We start from the raw sequence: 24,481 nt of genomic DNA, 5'->3' as shown, positions 1-24,481 counted from the left end.
CTTTGTTGGGTTTTGTTGATTTTTCTAATTTTGTTACATTTACTTTTGATTTTTTTGGGGGGGAGTATGTAATTCTTTCCATTTATATTGTTGTAGTTACTGTGCATATTGTTTTCTGGCTATCATTGTTATAAATCTTTCCATCCTTCTATGTATTCATCACTTAAATCATTTCTTACATAACAATAATTCCATTACATTTATGTACCATTATTTGTGTAGTTATTCCTCAATTGATGGGTATCTAGTTTCCAATTCTTAGCTATCACAAAAAGTGCTGCTATAAGTGTTTTTGAGTATAATGAAGACATTTCTTATCAATAACCTCCTTGAATATAAGCTCACTAATAGAGCCTCTAGTTCAAAGGGTGTATTAATGTTTTAGTCCCTTAATTTCATAATTCAAAATTGGATTGTTCTACCATTTCACAGCTTCACCAACAGTGTATTAGTGTATCATATGGAGAATTTTACCCTAGGTGACTTATATTTTCTATTTTATCAAACTTCATTCTTGGATTTTGTTATTTCTGAGTTACTCTTGTCTAGTATGTTTCCTTAATCTGTCTTTATATTCTTTCTATTCTTTAACCAATACCAGATTACTGCTTCATTATAATATAGTTTGAAATCTGGAAGTTCTCACTCTATACCTTCTTTTCAGCATTTCCTTTGATATTCTAGGAAATATCTTTCTAAATGAATTTTGTTATTTTATCAATGTCTTTAAAATATCCCCTTGATAATTTGATTGGTATAGCATAATATATTTTGAATGTTTCCTTTTGCTTTGTCTGATAGTGTAGCTGCCACTCCTGCTTTTTAAAATTTACTTGATACATAGTAAATATTTTCCATCACTTTAGTGAATGTCTTTGGTTTTAATGTTTAAAAAATAGTTGTTGTTTTTTCATCTCTTCTTACTTTTTTAGGCTTTTCATAAGTTCTGCATTTGAAAATCAAATTTTTTGTTCAGCTCTGGTCTTTTCATCAAAAATAATTGAAAATCCCTTAATTCATTGAATGTCCATCTTTTCCTCTGGAAGATAATGCTTAGTTTTTCTGTATAGTTGATTCTTGGTTGTAGTCCAAGCTCCTTTGCCTAATATTTGATGTTGTTTAGGTTTGTTTTTTTTTTTTTATTGTGGTTTTCAGACAGTCAAATAATTCTTAGATTGTCTATTTTGGATTTATTTTCCATGTCAGTTGTTTTTCTAATGTGTATTTTACATTTTCTATTTCTCTCTTCCTTCCTTCCTTTCTCCCTCCCTCCCTCCCTTTCCTTCCTCCCTCCTTTCCTTTTTCTCCCTCCCTCCCTTTCTGCCTTCCTTCCTTCCTTCTGATTTTTGATGTCACACTAGGTTATTCACTTCCATTTGTCCAGTTCTAATTTTTAGTGAATTATTTTCTTCAGTTAGCTTTTTTACCTCCTTTTGCATTTAGCCAATTGTACTTTTAAAGGACTTGGGTTCATTGGATTTTTTTTTCCATTTCTCCAAGTCTATTTTTTAAAGAATTGTTCTCTTTTTCCGTTTTTCTGAATCTATTTTTAAAGAAGTGGCTTTCTTCAGCATATTTTTAAAAATTTCATCAAATGTATGTTTTAAGTTGTTTTCTTCAGTTAATTTCTGTGTTTCCTTTTTCAAATTCTCCTGCAAAGCTGTCTTTCTTTTTCTCATTTTTCTAACTTTCTTTTAAGATCCTTTTTGAATTGATGACCATTTCATATTTCCCTTTGAAACTTCATCTGGAGGCATTTTGCCTTTAGTGTTGTCAGGAGTTCTGTTCTTCCCTGTCTCCATAATAGCTATCTATGGTAAGAGCTCTTTTTTCTTTTTTGCTCATTTTTAAAGGTTGAGGTCTATTTCTAGGGAACAGGGGGACTGTCTTGATCTTCCTGTACAAGGTAATAGCCAAGGCCAGTGCTGCAGATTTTCCTACTGCGCTGGGTGGACCTGGCCAAGTCCCATCTGTTATGGATGCTGGGGTTCAGAGGCTATTTGCTTTCTGTAATTGTGCTAGATGTCTCACAGCTGGTCTGTTGATCCACTGGCCTTCTGGACCAGGATAAGTAGCCATTGCTGCTGTATTTTGTTTAAGAGCCTCACACTAAATCCCCTGCACAGTGCCTCTTCACCCTGGCCTTTCTGTGCTACATCTACATCTGTGCTGGGCCATGTCCTCCCTTACCCAATGGAAATAGACCTTTTGTGAAGTCCTTCCAAGATATTTTCTTGCTGGAAATTTGTTACATCCAAAATATTTATAGGTTTTGTCGCTCTAAAATCTGTCCAGGATTGATCTAGTATTGATTCTGAGGGAAGCCAGGAAGAGCTCAGGCAAAGTCTTGTCTATCTCTGCCATCTTGCAAATGTCTTTGTTTTTAAAATATATTTCTTATAAGCAGCAGGCTGTAGTATTTTTTCCTAGTCTGTCATTCTTTTTTGTTTTATTAGATTGCTTAATCTATTCACATTTTTAAAATAATAGCTTTTTATATTTCAAAATACATGCAAAGATAGTTTCTAACATTCACCCCCACATCCCTCTCTACTTGCCCTCTCCCCTAGACAGTGAAACAATCCAATATAGGCTAAATTTGAGTAAATACATCTCAATACCCTTCATGCTTTACAAGAAAAATCGGATCAAAAAGAAAAAGAAAATGAGGGGGGGAAAAAACAAGCAAGCAAACAACAAAACAAGTAAAAATAAGTATGTTTTGATCCCCAGTCAGTCCTGTAGTCTTTTCTCCAGATGCAGATAGCTCTCCATCACAAGTCCACTGAAACTGACCTGAATCACCTCCGTGTTGAAAACAGCCGTGTCTGTCACAGTTGATCATCAATAATCCTGTCGTAGCTATACACAATGCTGCCTTGGTTTCTCTTCTCTTCACTTAGCATCACTTCATGTAAATCTCTTCAGGCCTTTCCCTAACCATCCTGTTAATCATTTGTTATAAAAAAATAATATTCTATTATACAATCACATACCCTAACTTATTAAGCCATTCCCCAACTGATAATCCAGTCACATTTAAAGTTACAATACTTAAGCTTATATTTCCCTCCCTGTGTCTCTAAATTTTTTTTTGACTTTTTATGAGTCATCATCCCTCTCATCTGCTGCACAGTATTTATTATGTTTCCTTGCTTTATTTCAGCCTTTTTTTAAAAAGTGGTTGGTATAGCATTAAAAGTGTAAATTAATTTTTGTGGTATTATTATTTTTTTATATTGACATGACCTAACCATGAACACTAGATATTCCTTCAGTTAAGTTCTTACAGGTGAAAGTAGGAAATGTTTTAAAAGTTGATGAGCAATTTAATTTATATAGCAAATCAGTTAGGGTTTTTTGGTTTTTTGGGGTTTTTTTTGAATACCAGAAATTCTGGGATAAGCATTGTATAAAAAGAGAGTAGCTTAAGAAATGGCTGGCATGGAGTTTCCATGCTAGTTCGGGAGATAAAGTAATTTTTAAAACTAGGGAATAAGGCAATACTGTCTTTGATACTTAGTTGTTTATATATGTTTATAATATTTATAAATGTTGCAAAAAGTCTTTAGTCAATAACTTGTTGTAATGTGGGGCTGACCCTGGGTTTTCAAAAATTATGCTGATGGCTAGAGACATTGTGACTTCCCCAAGATCATATAACTGGTTCTTAAATCAGCCCGAGTCTTACTTTGGATTATGTTATAGAGAATGCAAAATTGGAGCCATACTTAAAGTTATGTAGATGATTGGATGGAATAGAGAAAAGGTGCAAGGTGGTCTGGTTAAAAGTCTGGCCTTTGTTACTACCTCTCTGACCTTGGGCACGCTTCTTTCTAAGGATCTCACTTTCTTCATCTGTCTGATTAGGTAGAGAATGGGGAGAGCAAAGTTTAAATTGCTTTATACAGAAATCCCTTAGGGTTTAAATTTTTAAAAAAACAAAAATGTTGCCTGGGGATTTTCAAATGCTTTTTGCCCAAATAATCTATTTGATCTATCCAGCCTTAATGGGACTGAGAAACATGTTTCTGCTTTCTTATACTAGTCCCAAAAAATGTGGATGTGCTTTCTGGGTCCTGAATATACTATCCCTTAATAGTGCCATGTAATTGGCACTCAAAGTTATATACTTTGATGAAACAGATTTTTATAAGGTAGTTCATGTCATAACACTTTGTACAACTTATCTGTGCTTACGAAGCAAAAATCATTGGGAGCAACTGCATATTTTTCATTTGACACAGTGCTGTCTTGTAATGGAAAAATCCCTGGGTTTGGAGACAGAGGATCTGGCTTAGTCCCTACCTTGGTTGCTTCATAACTTTGAGACCTCAGGCTAGTAACTTCCCCTCTTGGCACCTTATCTGCCTAATTTATTATATAGCTGCAGTAAACTTTGCACTCATTACTTCATAGGAATATTGGGACTCCAGTGGGAGTGAGCTTGTAAAGCACCCTGAAAACCAAGGCATGCCATAGAAAGCACATGCCATAGAAAGCACATAAATGGTTGTTTTTGTTTTGGATGTTTTCATTAGTAGAAAGGTTGAATCCATTCATCAGTAATGAGCTCTTAACTTTTTTTAAATGAACATGGTTCTCCCCCATAGAGGTGCTAGTCACTGGGGCAAAAGGATATTCTGAGAAGCTACACTAGCTATTATAGGTTGCCAAGGGATCACTTTGTAAATGGTTATTTCAGACACCAGTGGCACCCAAGTGACCTAAAAGCGTTGATACAGAGGCGCCTGTTTATTCCCTGAGAGCAGCTCGTACATGGTAGAATCTGCTGCCTCATGCCCACTTTTGTTTCTGAAGATGAGATAGAATGACAACACAGCTTGAAACCATATAATAAATGTTTGAATGTATGCTCATCATTCTTTTCCCACTGGATCTATTCATGAAGCAAAACTGTTTATAGCATTTGGGAATTTTGGCCGTCAATTTGTTATGTACTCAAAAAAGCACTGACTGGCTTTGCTTAGGAATATGAGAAAGCAAGAAGAAGTGGAAAAGAAGTGCTTCCTAGATTGGAAGTCTTCAGGCAAAGGCTGGATGATGTTGGCTGTTTTGATAGACAAGATTCTTCTTTCAGTTCAGGTTGAACTAGCCTTTAAAGTCTATTCTACCTTTAAATTTTGTGTGCTTGCTTTTGAGGGCTCTTCAGTAATTCTTTGAGGGGTAATTTTTGTGAAAGGATCAAAGTGCCAAACCATCTTGGCAGACCAGGCTGAAAAGATAGGAATAAACCAGTAAGATGAACTATATTAGAGACAAGTCATGTCAGAGTCATGAAATCTTTGTTGCAAGGGGTCTTGGGGCCATTTGGGTCAACCTTTATTTAACCAAACATCCCATATCATATAAAATTTAAGTATATGATGATTTAAATTGGTGATTTGCCACATGAAGGAAAGATTGGATTTTTACACATGCTTCTTAAATTCTTTCTTTCCATTTGTGACCCTTTTCTTGCCAGAGAAATGTTTACATGACCCTGGGTATATAGGTATACAAATCAAACATTTACTGACTAAGAAATCAAAATTTTGCGATCCCCACATTCATTTATGAGACCCACATGGAATCATGAATCACAGTTTAAAATGCTGGGCCATATTCAACATGTGATAAATGGTAATCCAGCCTTTGTCTGAAAAATTCTAGTAAGCATGAAGTCACTAACTTTACAGACAGCACAACCCCCAAGTGGATATCCATCAATCAGTCATTTAACAAGTAATTAGAACTTTCCCTCTATTAGCCATCCATGTTAGGTATTGGGAATCCATGGACAAAGAATGAAACAATCCCTACTTACCAATCAGCTTACATTTTACTGAGGATATTCACATCTATATAAAATATAAACACAATATAAATAATATTAGTAATAATAAATTATATATATAATATAAATATAAATACAAGGTATTTGGGAGGAAGGGCACTATTTTGAAGGTTAGGAACAACTTCATGCAGGAGGTATGTCTTAAAGGAAGGTCTCTAAATCTGCCTCTATAAAACTTCCATATATTCCTGTCACTTTTTGTCCTCTGGGGCCAGGGAAGTTTAATCCCTCTTTCACGTGGCAACTCATCAGCTATTTCAATATTCTGTCTCTCGCTCCTGCCCCTTATGCTAAATCTTGTATTCTTTAGGCTAAACATTCCTAGTTCTTTCAAATAACCCCGTATTGTATTTTCACCCTCCTGATCATACTCTTCTGGTTATTTAAAGCTAATCAACATCCTTTCTAAAATAGGTGAATTATCCAGACATGCTTTGACCAAAATGGGGTACGGTGAGACAAGCCCTAGCCCTAGGCTTGATGCCTCCTACAGTTAGTTTCAAAAATTCAACTCCACAAATCCATTTAAATCAATTTCATGAGATGACTTGGCTAATCAACAGCCCTTGTGCAATAAATATGTCAGTTTTTGTGGGTTTGAATATCAATATAATTCAGCAGCACAGATTTGCATTCAAAAGAACCAATGGGATCATAGACTTTATTAAAAGTATGGTTCGCCACTGAAGTAAGTAATATTTCCACTGTCATTATTCAAATCAAAATACATCTGGAGTATTTTTGTTCCATACTTTGTGTATATGTGTGTGAGGCAGGGTTAAGTGACTTGCCCAGACTCACATAGCTAATAAGTATCAAGTGTCTGAGATTTGAACTCAGGTCCCTCCTGACTGTGGCCAGTATTCTATCTACTGCATCACCTATCTGTCCCTGTTTTCCATACCTTTAAAACATTATTTTGTTTCAATAAATAAAAATCTATTTTCTCTCTGTTCCTCATTGAAAAACAAAATGAAACTTTTATAATAAAAATACAAAGCCTGGCCAAAAAAAAAAAAAGTGCATACAAAATAATGTATGCACAGTAGAAGTCCGTCACTTCCCTTTCAGGGAATGGGTAGTATGAATCCTCTGAAATCTTGAGGCCATTGTGTTAATCAGAATTCTGGAGTCTTTTGTGAATTTTCTAATATCAATTGTTCTAGTTCTGCGTACTACATTCTGTATCAGTTGATTCTGATCTAAACAGATTTCTTTGAAGTCATCCTTCTCATTTCTTAAAACACAATAGTATTTAATTATATTCATACATAATAATGTGTTTAGTTCTTCCCTAATTGACCTCAGAAGCCATGAGATATATAACCTGTGTTTGACCAAGAATTCTCCACACAAATACAACATTTTTTGTAAATGAGGATTGTTTCCATTTTCATTCTTAGGACTAAATAGTAACATTCTCTCCACTGTCTGCTACATCTGAACAGAGCCAGCCCTGCTAGTGACTAAGCAATTACTGTTTGAAATCTTGAAGCTGCTTAAAGTATGGAAGTAGGCTTCCATGTTGTACAAGATGTAGGCATTCGTTGAAAACTAATTGAATAAACTGAAATTGAAGGTTAAAATAAATAATCTTTGTTGATTTCCATCTATTGCTGCCTTTATTATCAGTTCATAGAATTGCCAGTCAAAATAAAATCATTACAGGCCTGGAGCAGACAGATGAATTGTAAATAAATATTTTTAAGTAATTTTTTTAAAAAATTATGGTTCTTTGGCCAAGGATTTTTTTGAGCTTCAGGAAAGTAAACGGTTTCTTTTTTCTTTTGCAACTGCTAAAACTTCCTGTTTTATTGAATTTAATTAGTATTATTCCTAATTGGTGCACTATATTCTCCTACTCATCAAATCTTTTCACCCCTGCACTTAATCATAGATCCAGAGAAACTTAGAACTATATTTGACCACAGAGCTCAATTTGTCCAAAACCCCCTTATTATGGATATTGCGAAACTGAGGCCCTGAGATGATAAAGATAACAAAGTGAATTGATAATAAAGGGCAATCTCCTAACTCTCAGGTGTTTCTAGATGCTTTCAACTCTCACCTGATTTATCTTAAATTCTCTTTTGTAGCCCTTCCTCTCTGGAGGATAAACATCTCTTTACAGACTCCTATTTCCCTTTTGATGGCTTCCTATTTAAGATAGCTGAAAGTGATGACCTCTAGTAGGAGAAGAAACTGAATTCAAAAAAGGCAGTAGCTGAATTGATTTTGTTCTCCTGCCAATATTCTGCCGTCATCAAGACTGAGACATACTGTATTCCAAAGGGGTCATAATAGAGGAGAAAGGACCCACATGTGCAAAAATGTTTGTAGTAGCTCTTTTTATGGTGAAAGGAATTGAAAATTGAGTGGATGCCCATCAGTTGGGGAATGGCTGAATAAGTTATTTTATATGAATGTAATGGAATGTTATTGTCCTATAAGCAATGATGAGCAGGCTGATTTCAGAAAAGCCTGGAAAGATTTCCATGAACTGATGCTGAGTGAAGTGAGTAAAACCGGGAAAACTTGTACACAGTAATAGCAATGTTAAGTAGCAGTGATCAACTATGATAGACTTAGCTCTCAGCAATACTTGGAATAGAAAATATCATTCCCATTCAGAGAGAAAACTAGGGAGCCTGAATGTGGATTGGAGCATACTATTTTCACCTTTTTTTTTTGTCATTGTTTGATTGCTTTTTTTCCTCCTCATAATTTCCCCTTTTGTTCTGATTTCTCTCTTACAACATGACTATTATGAATATGTTTAAAATACATGTATGACCTCTGCTATATTGTTTAGTGTCTTGTGAGGAGGTAAGGGATAGAGGGAAAACATTATAACTTGAAATCTTTTAAATATGAATGTTGAAAACTATCTTTACATGTAACTGGAAAAATATTTTTAGGTATTAAAATTTAAAAAAAAAAAGACTGAGACACAGGCTTGTTTCCAGACTACTTTTTATACTTTTGCTGATCTCATTGTACAGAGACACTTGAAAGGGGTTAAGTGGCCATTTAATTCAGAGCAGATGCTTCAAAGCCTGCATAGTAGGGCTCCAGAGCCATATTAGGTTACTTTCGGGGTCATTTTCCTACGTGTAATTTTTTTTCTATGGATTTAGTTTCATGTGCCAAACTAGAATACCTTGTTAAGTAGTCAAATGACAGGCCTAGGGGATAAAAAGACAAATTAAATTTGTTTTAAGCTCAGTGCTCCTTTTAGAATCAAAGCACCATGGGATGTTTAGATCTGGAAAAGAATGTGAGAGATCATTGGACCCAAGCTCTAAATTTGATCTTGTGAATCAAGTTGTATCCCAGGCTTTCCAAATATGAGTGGGGTTTAATAATAAAATTTCTATTCCAGCAATATTTCCCTTTCTGAATTATTTTTTAGAATGTGAAATTATTCTATTACTTGGGTGAATAAATTCAAACATAAGCACTTTGGATTTTTCTGTGGAAAAGAGTGAATAGGACGGGAGGAGAAAGCAAAGATGGGGTTTAATTTTATTACCTTTATTTCCAAATGCTTCTGAATTTTCTTTCTTTCCATTGAGTACACTGCCCTCTTTCTGATATTTTAAATTCTTAATATCTTTGTTGTTTTTGATCTCTCAAAATTGAAACTGTTCTCTTCGAAGGTACCAAAAATCTCTACATTGCCAAATTTGATGACCTTTTCTTAATAGTTATCCTTCCTCATCTTTGTCCAGCAACTGAAGATGCTTACCATTGCTCCTTCTGAATACATTTTTTTTTCTCCCTTCTTTAGGCTATTCACAATATGGTTTTCCCTTAGATCTTCTCCTGCCTGTTTTCCTTCTCATTCTCCTTTATTGGATCCTTTTCTGTTTTCTGTATGCATGTCAAGGCTCTATTCTGGGTCTTCTTCTAAGTACTTATTAAGGACTTGTTGACTGAATATTTCTCTATGTTCTTTCTTAGTGATTTGATCAATATTAATGGGTTTAATTGTCATCTCTGTGAAATGAATTCCCAGTTCACTAAATCCAGCCCAAGTCTCTCCTGAGCTCCTCTACCACATCACAAATTTCCTATGGAAAATTTCAAATTTGGTGTCCTAATCTTAAACCTTTCTAGACAAGAATGATCACACACAGACCCTTAGCTGTCTCTAAACTAATTCTTTTTTTAAACTTTCATATTTCTTTTTCATTTTAGATCTTCATTCTAGTCACAGGTTCACAACATTGGCATTATCCTTGATACCTTTTTCTCCCTCTCCACATTCAATTAACAACAATAAATAATTGACATTAACTATTTAATGGTCAATAAGGATTAAACAATTCATCATTTAATTATGGCCTTCAACAATTCACCTCTATCCACCTTTGTTTACCCACATACTTACTTCCCTGGTTGGAGTCCTCACTACTATTCACTTGGACTGTTATAATAAACCTTTGATTGGTTGCCTCAACTTCAGTCTTTCCATTCTCTATTTCTATCTTAAATGAAGATCTATCATATCACTTCCTTACTCAGTAACTCCAGTGTCTTCTTAGTGCTTTTGGGATCAAATATCATTTCATCTTTATCACATCCTTGTTTAAATTCTTTTTTTTTAATGAATGTCCTAATGTAAATAATTATTAGGATAACAATACATGTTATAAACATGATACTTTAAATTTTATAATGTGCTTCTATTTAATGCTCACAACAACCCTGTGAGGTAAGGGCCATTATTAATGCATTTTTCTTGCCTCAGATTATACATTAATTTGTGTCTGAGGGAAAATCTTAACTCGGGTCTTCCTGACTTTAAATCTAATACTCTTATTAGAATGCAATCTACCTTGCCATTATACATATATTGGAGAGAGAAAACATGTTCAGGTTTTTTATTTTTTTCCTAATTAATGAGTCTGTGGATTCAAAAAAGTGTGGAAACTCTGGAGTATCTCTTAAATGTTTAACACTTGAAAATTCATATATCAAGGATTATAATAATATAATACTGAATTATTGGGGCTTTCACAAGAAAATACATTATTTCTTCATCATGGCATCTTGTTCACTTATTAGATAGGAATTCCTTGTTTCTTAAATTATTATAATTTGGTGATAATATTCAGTTTGTATTAATTTTTCATTCTTGAATTATATGTATAATTCTAATTTTTATAGCTTTGTAATATGTAATTAGTCCAGTCCTGGGTTCTTTTCAGCTATCTCAAGATATCTGCAAAACTTTTTCTCAAGCTAAGGGTAAATGCCTCTCCCTGGATAAACTCTGTAGAAGGAATTCTGGTTTAGATAGCAGTTAGGCTAGTAAGTCATTACTTGGTAATAGGTCTCTGAAGTCATTTGATTGCTTAATTAACAAATATTTAAATGCTCCTGTGTGCCAGGTACTCTGCTTAGTGCTAGGAATACAAAGGAATGCCAAGAAACACATCAAATCAAAACAGTTACTGTCCTCAAGGAGCTTTCATTCTAAAGGCAAGACAACATATTAAGATATATGCTTAGAAGTTAATCTTAGAGGAGAAGGTACTAGCATTTGGTTCTTTCCAACTTTGAGATTCTCTGATTCTCTATTATATTTAAAACATTCTCTTGTTTTATTCCCCAAATCCTGAGAGCTAGATATTTTGAAGTGTGCATAAGGAGGGCAGCCTTCCTTTTCTGATGTGAGGTTAGTATTTGGGTTAACTTTTGTGCTTTTCTTTTTATATGCTCAGGAACCCCAGAATTTATGGCCCCAGAGATGTATGAAGAACACTACGATGAATCCGTTGACGTCTATGCCTTTGGGATGTGTATGTTGGAAATGGCTACCTCAGAATACCCCTACTCAGAATGCCAGAATGCTGCCCAAATCTACCGGAAGGTCACTTGTGTAAGTCTGTTCCAAGATCCCACTCCCAGTTTTCTTCACAAAGATTCTCTCCCCTTCCCTACTAGCCAGATAGTTGTGTGCATAACTATGCTATTAGAAATATAAATATCATTCCTCCTTCTTTAAAAAACAAAACCTAACCCCAAGAAATTTTAGCAGAGTTGGTACATCCTGTGGTGTAGTTTTTGGGACCCAGCTGATCTGAAGAGTGTTCATATATCTTTTTTTCTGATGCAAGGTTTTCCTTTAATTTGGAGATTTCAGCTGTTCAAACAAGTCTGCTGGTTTCTGATTCTTAGCATAACACCAGGCATTACTACAACACTCACTTTAAGGTTGAAAATGTATTATAAATCAGTGGATCAAATGCTAGTGTTATTTATTCTCACCCCTGTAACTTGCCCTTTCTTTCCTAGCATCATCATTCAAATGAGTTTAAAAAAAAAAAAAAGAGCTAGGTGAGATTCCACTTTCAGATTTAAGCATTTATTTATCCTGAGGTTAAAATACAATATCATAATCTAGCAGCAGCTCAATCAGTTTTCTTCTGCTTACTTTTGGGCTGATGCTTAGATCTTCTCATAGAAAACATTTCATTTTGCAATCCTGGGGGAAGGTCTAAGTAGCCCCAAATCTTGGAGTTTTTAAAAAAGGAAAGCAAATTGTGCTTCATTAAGCACAAAATACTGTTCTTCTGAATTCAGTACTTAATAAGTGTCTTCTCTCTTCACAAGTAGTATAATATCAGTTGCTTTTATAAATCTAATGAGGAGGGATTTGTTCACTACAGTCTTATAGCCCATGCAAGACCTTCCATAATGACAGGATCAGAACTCAATGCTTACTCTCCTCTTATTTTTGCTGATTTGAGGGCTAGATCTTGAAAGAATGATTTACTTTCTAACTCATTATACATTGAGTTTTGCAAAGGAGTTAGGCGTAGCATTTGGAATATAAATCTATCTGTTCTGATAATATTCCTATAAATCTGGAAAACTAATTTCCATGCTCCCTTTTTAAAAAAGAACTTTATTATTTTATTTTTTTTGTAATTACTTGTGAAAACAATGTTTTAATGTTCATTTTTTAAAGTTTTGATTCTAAATTTCCTTCTAAATTCTAAATTTGATTCTAAATTACATAGTGGTTGGCTTGTAGGACTCGCATGGTATTTATCCTGTCTTTTCCCATAGTTTGTGCAGTAAACTTCCAGAGGGCAGGAATAATGATGGAGACTTCTTTGTACCTTCTATGGTTCCTAGCAAAGTGTGTTATATAGAAGAATATATCTGTACCAATGGTGGAAGCCCCATCTCAATCTATGCCATGTAATGACTGTATGTTGTTGGGCATGTCACCTAACTTCTTTCAAGTATCTATAAAATCTATATACATTCTGGATACATCCCAGCACTGTTTCAAGGATCAAATTAGATATATAAACTGTAGAATGCTCTATAAATGGGATATAGTGGTATTATTTGTTGTTATAAATGCATCTGTCATTTACAAAATGACATAAAGTCTGGAATATTGTGATTTTTTGTTTGTTTGATGGGCATTCCCACAGATGATATGGCAAGTGGTTAAAGACTTTGACCTTAAAAGTCAGGAAGTTCAAGTTCACATTTCTGAAAATGTATGTCCCAGATGATTCTCATGAAACAACATTCCAGGTTCTGGGACACATGAAGGATTAATAAGTAATCAAAAGTTAAAGAATTGGGTTCATATGGTGTGGATGTTACTGAAATTTGTAATAAAATGTTTAGAGAAACGGGCTCGAACTTCAAAGGTTTTTAAAAGAGACATCAAATTCAAACCAAATGTGCTAATCCCCTCTACAGCATCCCTGACAGGTGAGCATTCATCCTCTGCTTCATGTGATATCCAATATCCCATTTCATAAGGTAGTCCATTCCATTTTAGGACAGCTCTGATCAGAAATTCTTCATCATATTTTGCTGAAAGCTGCCTCCCTACCTAACCATTGTAGTTCTAACTTCAGGAATCCCATAGAATGACAGCCTTTCAGATTTTAAAGAGAGCTGTAATATCTCATCGTCATACCAAGTCTGAGCTAAATATCTCCAGTTCCCTGATGTGATTTCAAATCCCATCACTGTTGTGACCATCTTCCTCCAGACATATTCAGCTTGTCGCTTTCCTTCTTGAAATGTCAATTAACAGAATGTAGCATCCATCTTCCAGATAGAGAATGAACAGGATAGAGGACACCAGGACTATTTCCAAGAGCAGTAACTAGCATGGGTTATCAGGGCTCTGCTCCCAGTGTACAAAGGAGTTTAATAACTAATTAGAAAAGTAATTATAATAGGAAATTCTAGGGGCTCCTCACTCTATCTTTGCCCATAGACTCATTCCAGATGAGTCTATCTCCAGTCTCCATTTTTCTCCTCTATCCTTCCCAGAAGTAGCCTTGTAGTATTACAAAACTTTACCTCTGTTGATTGTCTTGGACTCTCTGGCCCTGTTGTTGCTTTGGGTGATTTGGATAATGTGCTCCTTTTATGATTATGGTGAATCTTTTCTGCTGTTAGTTCACACTTTTGGTCTATTTTGAGTTTATAGCCAACTAACTACTCTTAGGCTAATCTTTCCCATTATGGATTTATGCGTTTTTATTTCTAAGTTGCAGAATGTATTTGCTCCTTTCAGATTTCAATTTGTTCATTTTGAGCCATCATTTCATTTATTAACTCTTTCTGACTTTGTCAGTAATTATGTTACATATGTGGGGAAGTATTTATTCCTGAAATTTGTAATAATGTTTATAGAACCAGACTTGGACTCCTATAATCCAATACATTGGCTATCCCATTACAGTATTGGCTACAAGTTGAATAATGTGTCATAATATAATCGTGAGTTCAAAGTTAGAAAGACATTAGTGATCCTTTAGTCCAATATATTCTTGGGAAAAAAATGATTCTTGATGCAAAGTCTAGGCTTTGCTTGTTGAACTTTTAAGAAGAAATACAGAATCTTTTCAAGACAATTTATTCGAATTGTGGTTACTACTAATTATGAGTTTTTCCTGACATAAAACCTTGATCTATCCCTTCATAACTTGTACCAGTTTGGTTCCTTTTGGGGAAAAACAGAACAAATGTTTTCTTCCATGTGATATTGTTCAAATACTTAACTCTCATGTTCCTCTGGGTTTTCTCTTCTCTAGGCTAAACATCCCAGTTCCTTTAACCAATATTCATGATATAAACTAAACCATTTTTCTATCCCCTGAACGTACTCCAGCTTCTTGTCCTTCATAAGATGTGGCACCTAGGCCTTAATGCAATAGTTTAGATGTCATTTGACCAAAACAGAACACATTTGGATGATTACCTCTTTATTCCTAGATAGTTTCATTCCTGATTCATGGAAACTGTTTAGTGTTTAACTGGAGAGGCCAAGGATACAACCATTTGATATTGGCTAAAGATATTCCGTTAGAGCCCACATTAACACAGAGCCACAAATTACATATATTTTGATGTGATCATTCAGCTAGAAATCTAACCTACTTTATCATTATTTTCTTCTTCCTGTTTAAAACAGATATCTTAGTTGGAATCATGATTCATTTTATGTGTATATTTCCTCTACTCTCATACTCTTGTTGAGATGGGATGGGCTTGGGCAGAAGGACATGAAGTTAATTTGAAATGACCTTTTTTTCCTGTGAACCAATGCTAGCTTCTAGTGATGATCATTTTCTCTTCTAAGTTCTCATTCATTCTCTTTCTCTCTCTTTCTCTTTTTCCCTCCCCCCCTCCCCCCCTCTAAACATGCTTTTTAAGAGCCCTTTTTGTTAGCATTTCTTTACAAATCTAAGTCCATTTTTACTCATATTTATTTCTTTAGGTCTTCTCCCTTGGATTTTTCATCACGATAATATAGATATTTTGTTAGAATTTTTAGTATTTGTTAGAATTTTTTGATAATCTCCCTTTCTCTTTGAGCCATCATCTCTTAAATTCTCTGTCATGGAGTCTCTTTTTCCTAAAATTTCCTGAATTTCCTAAAATTTGGACTGTGTGTCTGAATATGTATCATTTTATCTTTTGAGAGTTGAAACTCTCATTAAGACAAATAAAAGTTTTATCAGATACTCTGCTTCCATCAAGACATGACTTTTCGCAGACATCTAGATGGTTAACCACCCCTTATTTATATTACTATTTATTACCAATTCTATATCAATTCTTGAAAAGCATCCTCTGTATCTCTGTGGCATCAGGTCATATGTAATATGCTCCAACAATTATGTCTTTTCTCTCTCTCCTTTTATCCTTAGGCAAATACTCTTTATCTCTTATCTTAGAAATCTGGATATCCAAGCTCGTATGTGAATATACCTATCCTTATATTTTATTAATTTGTAATCTATAGTCCTAATTCTTAATTCCTATTTTTAAGGTCAGTTGAATACTAGTTATCTATGGAAAAAGAAAAAAGAGGTTGAGGAAGCAGGGAAAAATTCAAATGGTCATGAGGAAGATATTTCTTGCCAGTGCTTCTTTAAATGATAAAGGAAAAAGGTAACTTAGAACTTAGAAGGAAATATTTTAACCCCCTCATTTTGTAGAAGAGCAAACTGAATTCCAAAAATGAAGTCTTTTTTTTTTTAAGGTGAAACAGAACCTGTATTTAAACTCATATCCTATTTATTATTTTTTCTTCCCAATGTGCTACATTATCTCCTTTTGATTATATCCTATTTGATATCCATACAAGGCACATTGATAACAGATCATTAATAATAGTTGATTAGTCAAATATCTGACTTGGGGAAAATCTTAATCTTCTTGTGACATTTATGTTCATGGTGTCATTTCTAGAAGAAATACTGACCAAGGCGTGATTTTTAACTTAGAATTTAAATAGATGTCCCATTAATTTAATATTATTTTCAAGAAGTAACTTTATTTGAGTTTAACTGTTTGTTTGCTTTAAATACATTTTTAATCACAAAAAAATCTCCACTGATTTTTTTTTCCATTTTTATGGATAATTTATTTTTTTAACTGCCAAATTATCTGCACAGAGAACTAGGCCTTTCTACTCTCTACTAATTGGTTGATGATTCCTATGGTGATCACCTCATCTTTTAGGATAAAAACTTTTCTTTTAATCCTTTTAGATTCTAATCCCATAAAAAGATTTCTAGTGAACTCTTCAGCCTCCTTAGTAGAGGGAGGAAGCATTTAGAGTTATTTAACAGCATTGATTTTTAGCAGTAGTATTCGTGTACATTGAGAACATATACATTGGAACACATCATTGTTTTGGGTTTCATGAGGATTTCTGAAATCAAGATGTTGACAGTATGGCTAGATCAGACAGTAGGCAATTGTAAGATTACATGTAAGTTCAAAAGAATGGACACAGAGATTTAGGGCAGCAATTCTATTAGCTAGATAGAAGTGAAAATTCTGAGAATCAGAAATATTATTTCCAGGGGAGAGGTGTTAAGGAGAATTAGACAAGAATAGATTCTTGGAGAATGCCTGTGCTTGGGAGGCTAATGCTAGAAGAGTAACCAAAAAGGGACTAGAATTGTAGCCCAAGAAAGGATAATCAGAAGGAGCAGGTGATAGTACACAGAGGTTAAAATGAATGATGAACAAGGTCATTGAATTTGTTGGTCAAGAGATCATTCAGAACCTTGGAGAAAAGAATTTCAGCCAACTAGTAGATTCAAAACCAGAGTATTAAGGGGGAGATAGATGGAGAGTGAGTGGAATAGGAAATGGAGATGTATGTATAATGTATTCACTAGAAATTTTTGGCAATGGAAGGTAGGGAACTGTGCATTTTGGAGCAGGATTTACCATTTCATAAATCTGAGAGAGAATAGTATAGTGCTTGGGTTTCATTTTGGTTTATTTTAATAGTGAGAAGTCTTATCTACTGATTAATTATACTTACTAATTTTTTGGTGCACTACTAATGAGGTTGTAATTCAATTTCAGTGGACAATTATTAACACAAAGCTCTGTATTAGGCCCTTGGAGAGACAAAAAGTTTAGATAAGAAATGTCTCTTGCCTTCATAGACAGGGGCTTAAAGTCTATTAAGACATGGGGTTAGGTTTTATTTATATTGTAGTTATTTATCTAAGGATAGATAAATAAATTGTAGTGCATAGTAGTAGATAGATAATAAAAAGTAGTGCAGTTATAGCATACTCTGTGAGATTGTGGGAAGAAATGTTTTTACTACCTAGGGGAATCAGGGTCCATTTCTTATAGGAAAGGGCACTGGAATTACATTATTATGTTAAATAATGTAATTTTAATATTATTATGATGATACAATAATCATGATGATAATTATTCATTAAAATGAAAGTTCTTTGGGAATAAAGGTTGTTTTATCCTTTGTGTATGCTAAGTGCCTAGCACTGTGTCTGGTATATGACTGCTTAATAAAAGCTTGACTGATGGGGAAAGTGCTTCCTAGTTTATGAAGCTTTTTCCCCTCAACACCCTGCAAATAGATTGTGAAAGTAGTCCAGGTGTTATTCCCACTAAAAATACGGGGAAAAAACCCACAGCTTTGACAAAAGCAAAGTTAATAAGTTCCAGAGCTTAGGCAGCAATTGAGCAAGTCTAGGGGATTGAAAAGGAAAGGCATTCTAGCCACTAGGAGTAGTGGAGCCAGAAGCATAGAACACTGGGAAGGTGGGTGGCTGGCAAATGGTAAAGAGGCTTGAATGTCTAGCAACAGGATATAAAGTCAGAATTGACCCCAAATGCAATAGGGAAGCTGTTGGTGTTCTTGAGCTTTGAAAGTAACCTTATTAAAGGTGTGTGTGTGTGTGTGTGTGTGTGTGTGTGTAGAAAGATCTGCTTAGGAGGCTTTTTCAATAATAATCTAGGTCAGTGGTAATAAGTACCTTTGCAAGGGTAATAAATATACTGTATCATCTCTCTGTTTCCAATTAATTTCACTTTTTTCATTGCCTGAATATGTAGATTGATTTTTAAGAAATTTTTTTTTTTTTAAACAGTGAATTATAGTCCTTTATTGAGGAACTATGAATTCAGAAGAGGTCAAAAGTATGAGCACATGGTGACCCAAATAAATGTTTTGTTCTTTCACTTTATCTTAAATTAAAAGACCAAGACTGCGTAAGTGTTATTGTCTTCATCTTAAAATAAGACATTAATACTTTAATCTATACCTAGGGAAACCTTTGGCCTTCCAAGATAAATATAGCTTCTGGACTAAGAGAAAAATCTCATTTATGGCTTTATAGAAGGCCCTTTGCACTTATCAGGGTGAAGTTCTATAGATCACCAAAAATAATTAAATACATAGATAAAATATTTTATCCTAAGTAATGAAAAGCTGCCAGAGAACAAAGGGCTATCTCTTATCTATTGGATTGTCTTGGCTTCATGGTTTGAGCTAAGTCAGAGAGTTCAGAAGTTAGTTCAATACTGGCAATTGTAAAATTTCTATGATTTTTACATTAAAAATCCTTGAGATCCATGTCTTGCCTGAAAACTACTTCTTTTATTAAAGATTACCTTGAAGATGTTGTATGTACTCTATAAGACTATAAGTACTTTGAGATAAGAAGTTGTACCATATACATTTTTTCCCCTTAAAAGCTGCTTTGCATATGGTAGGCACTCATTAGGGTTGTTTTTTCTCTTGGTGGTACTTCTATCCTTTTAAACATCTAGGTTCAAAACTTCAGTCATCTTAATTCTTAGCTTTATTCTTCTTCCCTTTTCTTTTTCTTTTCTATCTCTCCATACCTAAATAGTTTTTAGATCCTCTTGTGATTACCTTGGAAACCTCTTTTGCATTTTTTTTCACTCACTCAGTCTACCAGATTATGGTCTAACAAATAGCTTTCTAAACAGATTTCTTTGCTGATCTTCTCTCCCTCTATATAGCTGTCAAATTGTGTAGAACAAAGAATGCTAAATACTTGAGTTCAAATTCTAGTTCTTATATTTACTACTAACCTTAGCAATCCAATTAGTTTCTCTTGGTCTCAGTTCCCTCAACTAAAAATGTTAGATGAAATCATCTTGTTGAGTGTTTCCTTCAATTTCTGAATCTATAATCCTGCCTTCTCTACCTGTTATGCTGTTGCTCAAAATTTAGTGTCTCCCAAGCTCTTTAAGTAAGACCTACCACAGTCTATCTCCAGCCCACCTTTCAGGCTTATGTTGCTCTCTTTCTTACATTCAAAGTTCCAAAGAAACTGTACTCCTTTCTGCTCCCCAGATATTGATATCTTTCTTGTCTCTGACTATCCTTATCTTCTTATAGGGTTTAGGTTAGCTTAGCTTAGGTGCTCTCTGTTTTAGGTAGTCATTTCTGATCCTCTTTCTTTTCTTAAATAATCATAGAACACTTTGTTTATCTTCTTTAGCTTGATCTCACCTTGTTATAGATTATACTTATGGAATTGATATTCTTCTCTTCCTACCTTCCCCAAGTCAAATTGTTTGACAACAATGCTATTTCACTTTTACCCATGTATTATTTGTGCCTAACACTGTGCCCTGAAATCAGTAGGCATTAATAAATGTTCTGTGTGAAGATCAACTATGATGGATGTGGCTCTTCTCAATTGTGTGATGATTCAAGGCAATAGATTTCAGATGGAAAATGCCATCCACATCCAGAGAGACAATTATGGAAACTGAATGTGGATTGAAGCATAGTATTTTTACCTTTTTGTTTTTTCTTTCTAGTTTTTTTTTTCACTTTTGGAATTAATTTTTCTTGCACAGCATGACAAATATGGAAATATGTGTAAAAGAATTGCACATATTTAATCAGTATCAGATTGCTTGCGGTCTTAGAGAGGGAGGAGGTAAAGAAGGGAGGAAGAAAAATTTGGAACACAAAGTTTTACAAAAATGAATGTTGAATCTTTACATATATTTGGAAAAAAAGAAAAAAAAATGTTCTGTTGAATTGAATTCATTTTCTGTGGGCCACAGTAGTAGAAGATCCAACCATACTTTGATAAAATAGTAATATGTCCAAAAAACTTAAGAGAACTCTGTTTAAGTCCCAATTTACAATTGTGATGAGTAGTGCTAAGAGTTTATCTTTGAATGTATACAAAAGTTATATGACACTAATTGCTGAATAAGACCTTAATATAATAATAATAAGTTATAGCCACATATGGTAGATAACAAAATTATTTTTAAACACTTTGCAAGCACTTTGTAGTACATATCATAGGGATTTGGTCCTTTGAATTTTGTTATCCATGATCATGTTTATCTTTAGTTTGAGTGTGTTGAGTAAAACTGCTCTCTAACATTCTTTCTGTGTTTCATTCAATTCGGGGAATATTTTTGAGGATCTATTGTAGGTGTAGAGTAGTTACAGAAAATATTACAATTGTCAACTAAAATTATTTCTTCCATGCCTTATTCTAAAGTGCAGAAACAATGACTTCTGTATTCCAAAAGTAACAACTGTTTTATTTTTCTATGGATACTGCACACATTCCTTAGGCATTTTTCAACTTGACTATATTTTGGTTGACTTCTGATGCAGCTAAAATCACTGTTCAGGCATAGAGTTATGACTCTCAGTAGAAAAGTCTATATTTCACAGCATGGGTTTCTTTAGAAATAGGCTCCTGTGCAAAGGCAGTACTTTTACCTTGAATGTCTCTAGATTGTGATTATTAAATACAGTGCTAATATACATGGGTTTAACTGGGATAATGTAAAATAAACCAGAAATAAATAAGAGGTGATATCATTGGTAACCGCGAGTGGCAGTGGACTTGGTAATGGATTATCTAAGGAGATTAGTAGAAATTTCTAAAAGATTTGTATAGAAAATGGAAGCAATGGCAAATACCAGAAGACAAATGAAAAAGTATGGTCTGATTTTGGAGGATAGTGTTGAGAGTGCCAAAGCTTAAGATGAGTTGAGGCTGGCCAGTAAATCAAAGTAACAAATAGGTTTTTGGTGTCCCACATTACTATATAGTTCGGCTTTTGACCTTTTCCACAGGCTTTTCCTTTCTTATGTGTACATAGTTGTTTGTATGTTGTCTCCTCTATTAAATTGTGAGCTTCTTGAAAGCATAGAACTACTTTTTAACTTTTTAAATTTTTTGGCCATTCTTTGTATTCCCTGCACTTAGCAGTGCCTGGCATACAGTAGGTACTTAATGTCTATTTGATTATCTGTCTGTTTGATTAGAATGTACATTAGAATGTTTGATTAGAATTAGAACAACAGCTACTGTTGTTTCAGTCCTGAGTTTTGCACAAGTCAAATTCTATTTGATTAGCAACATGTACATTCCTGTCTTTTCACTCCTGAGTTTTACACAGGTCAAATTATTAATCCAGTTATTTATTACTTCTGGGTACCTAATGTGAGGATTTATTTGAAATACAGTTTTTTAAATTATGGTTTGGGGGAAAAAATGTTTAGAATCATGAGATTATGTTGTACCTACATTATTCTGTGCTTGACACCCAACTGTATCAGAAAAAGTTTTAAAATGATTTATAATAATAATTTACTTTTTTATGCTTGGCTTTGGAAATGTTAGGGATAAACTTGATTTTTTGGCATGTGTCGTTCTTTCCTTCTTCCCTTTGCCCCAACCATTCCATCTTATTTTGTTTGTAATTGGAAAGAATCAAGAAAAATGGTATTTGGAATATCATATTTTTCAATGGGAAGGATGTAACAAAGAAAGATTGGTACATTCAAGTGTACTTTCTAATTTCTTTGGTGAGAGAGACTTGTGGAGTGTGAATTATGTGCAGTGCAGGTTTTGGGGTATCATTGTAGTATAGATAGTCTTATAGAAAGAAACCTATTTGGAGAGATGCATAGGTAGGGTAGGACAGTATAAAAGCTGGTTCTGCTTTGAGAAAACCTATTTAAAGTACATTTCTTTTATTGAAGTGATAAACTCAGGGCAACAGGAGAAAGTGCATAATTAGAAGCCAGCAGCTACTATTTTTAAACTCTAAGATCAACAGAACAGCTGATTCCAGAGGCATGATGAATATTGGATTATCATATGCCAGTTGTGAGAACTGTTGCAAATGCTGTTTATTGAGCTTATACAAGAAGTCCAGAAAAGGGCAATGTTGTTTGATATAATAAGGTTAGTATTTCAGTAAGCTATAAATCCTTAATACCTCATATTTTCTGATAGTTTTTTTAAAAATAAAAATATTGCTATTCTAGAGCCCTAAATCACATTTTCCACTTTTTTCCTCTTTTCATTTTCCTGGAGCCTTAGGGACCACCATAGGATTTATACCTTGAACTAGTAACATATTAGATGAGAGGCCAGCACTAAAATAGGTCAACTTTTGTTCTATATCTGGCAAAAATGCTGCCATTTTTGGACTTAAATCAGTTTCACAGAATTTTACTTTTAGGATATTAGTGAAAAGGACTTTTATAGATCCATTTCAATCATCATTTTTTTTTGTTTTATCTATTATCTATCCCTTTATCTACCAAGTTAATAATAATAATAGCTAGCTTTTATGTAACACCTTTTGTGTATCAGGCATTATGTTAAATACCTTACAAATATTATCTCATTTAATCCTCACTACAACCCTGGAAATGTGTTTTTATTATCTCCATTTTACAGTTGGCAGAACTGAAGCAAACAGGTTAAATGGCTTGCCTACAGTTCCACAGCCAAAAATGTCTGATGGTATATTTGAACTTGTTTTCCTACTCCAGGCCCAGTGATCCAGTCACCTTGCTTCTATTCATGTAGCCATATATATACTTCATATGTATATATGTACTGATGGATGACTAGTAGCTCCTCCTCTCTCTCCCAGGATGAAAATACATAGGCTAAATTTCCACTACTTAGTCACAGGGGAGATCTGACTTCATTTTTTTTCTGACCTCTACCAACTCAACCCTCCTAAGGCCCCCTTTAGGCTTTGGGGGGCTCACCACTATTAATGCTAGACTTAGATACTTATCAGAGCTTACGATTCAAAACCCCCAAGCTTAGAAGATCCACTAGCTTCAAATTCTCCAGGGGCTGGGATTACATATATATGTATATATGTCACCAACCTTCTCGTTTTACAGAGGCAAAAACAGAGGCTCAAAAAGTAGGAGTACTAAATTAGTTGGAGTATTGTAGTATTTATTTGCTTGATCCCTCTCCTTCTCTCCCATTCCCCAAGCTAAGGGAGTTGGGAGTTTTAGTTAGATACTTATTTTCTTTGGATTATTCCACTAAATCGCTGTTTCTCCCTTGTGCTATTTCTTTTTTTTTTTTTAACCTGATACAGTTTTAGAAGAACAAAAAAGGATTTGCAAAACTATATTTCTTCTTTATTAATGCTTATGATGAGGGAGAACTAGTCTGCCCATTTTAGCCCTTTTACCCCTGAAAGATTCTGGGACTCGTTTGTATTGCCTAGAGAGATATCTGTCCTCAGTGTTGACACTAGATGAAGTCATCATGGTTAAATATCCTCTGGAGTTTGCTTTCCTGTGAGATTCCTTCCTAGAAATTCCCTCTAGGAAGAGTACTTCCCATTCCCCTCTAAAGGACATTACACTGATGCTCTGACTTATAGAAGAAAAGCAGTGATCTAGAAATGTCCCTGAAAAGTGTTTGACTTTGGGGTGAGAATGTTTTCCTCTTTTCATAAAGACTAGTAGCTAAATTTTTCATTTTTTAGGAATTAGTAGACAAGGTGTTT

General features: G+C 34.3%; 1 protein-coding gene across 11 annotated transcripts in view; it reads left to right on the top strand.

Annotated features, from left to right (window-relative positions):
- The window catches only part of WNK2 (WNK lysine deficient protein kinase 2), a 229,488-nt gene that overhangs the window by 102,520 nt on the left and 102,487 nt on the right, over window positions 1-24,481 (top strand). For all 11 annotated transcript variants that reach the window (XM_031956956.1, XM_031956948.1, XM_031956938.1 and 8 more), the window contains exon 5: window positions 11,587-11,744. In XM_031956956.1, coding sequence (XP_031812816.1) covers window positions 11,587-11,744 — 158 coding nt within the window. The remainder of the gene's footprint in view (window positions 1-11,586; window positions 11,745-24,481) is intronic.

The sequence above is a fragment of the Sarcophilus harrisii genome, chromosome 1 (assembly GCF_902635505.1).
Source record: "Sarcophilus harrisii chromosome 1, mSarHar1.11, whole genome shotgun sequence".
In the NCBI taxonomy this organism is placed as follows: Eukaryota; Metazoa; Chordata; class Mammalia; order Dasyuromorphia; family Dasyuridae; genus Sarcophilus; species Sarcophilus harrisii.
Note: the sequence above shows the minus strand (reverse complement) of the source record. Positions and strands in the feature narration are given on the sequence as shown.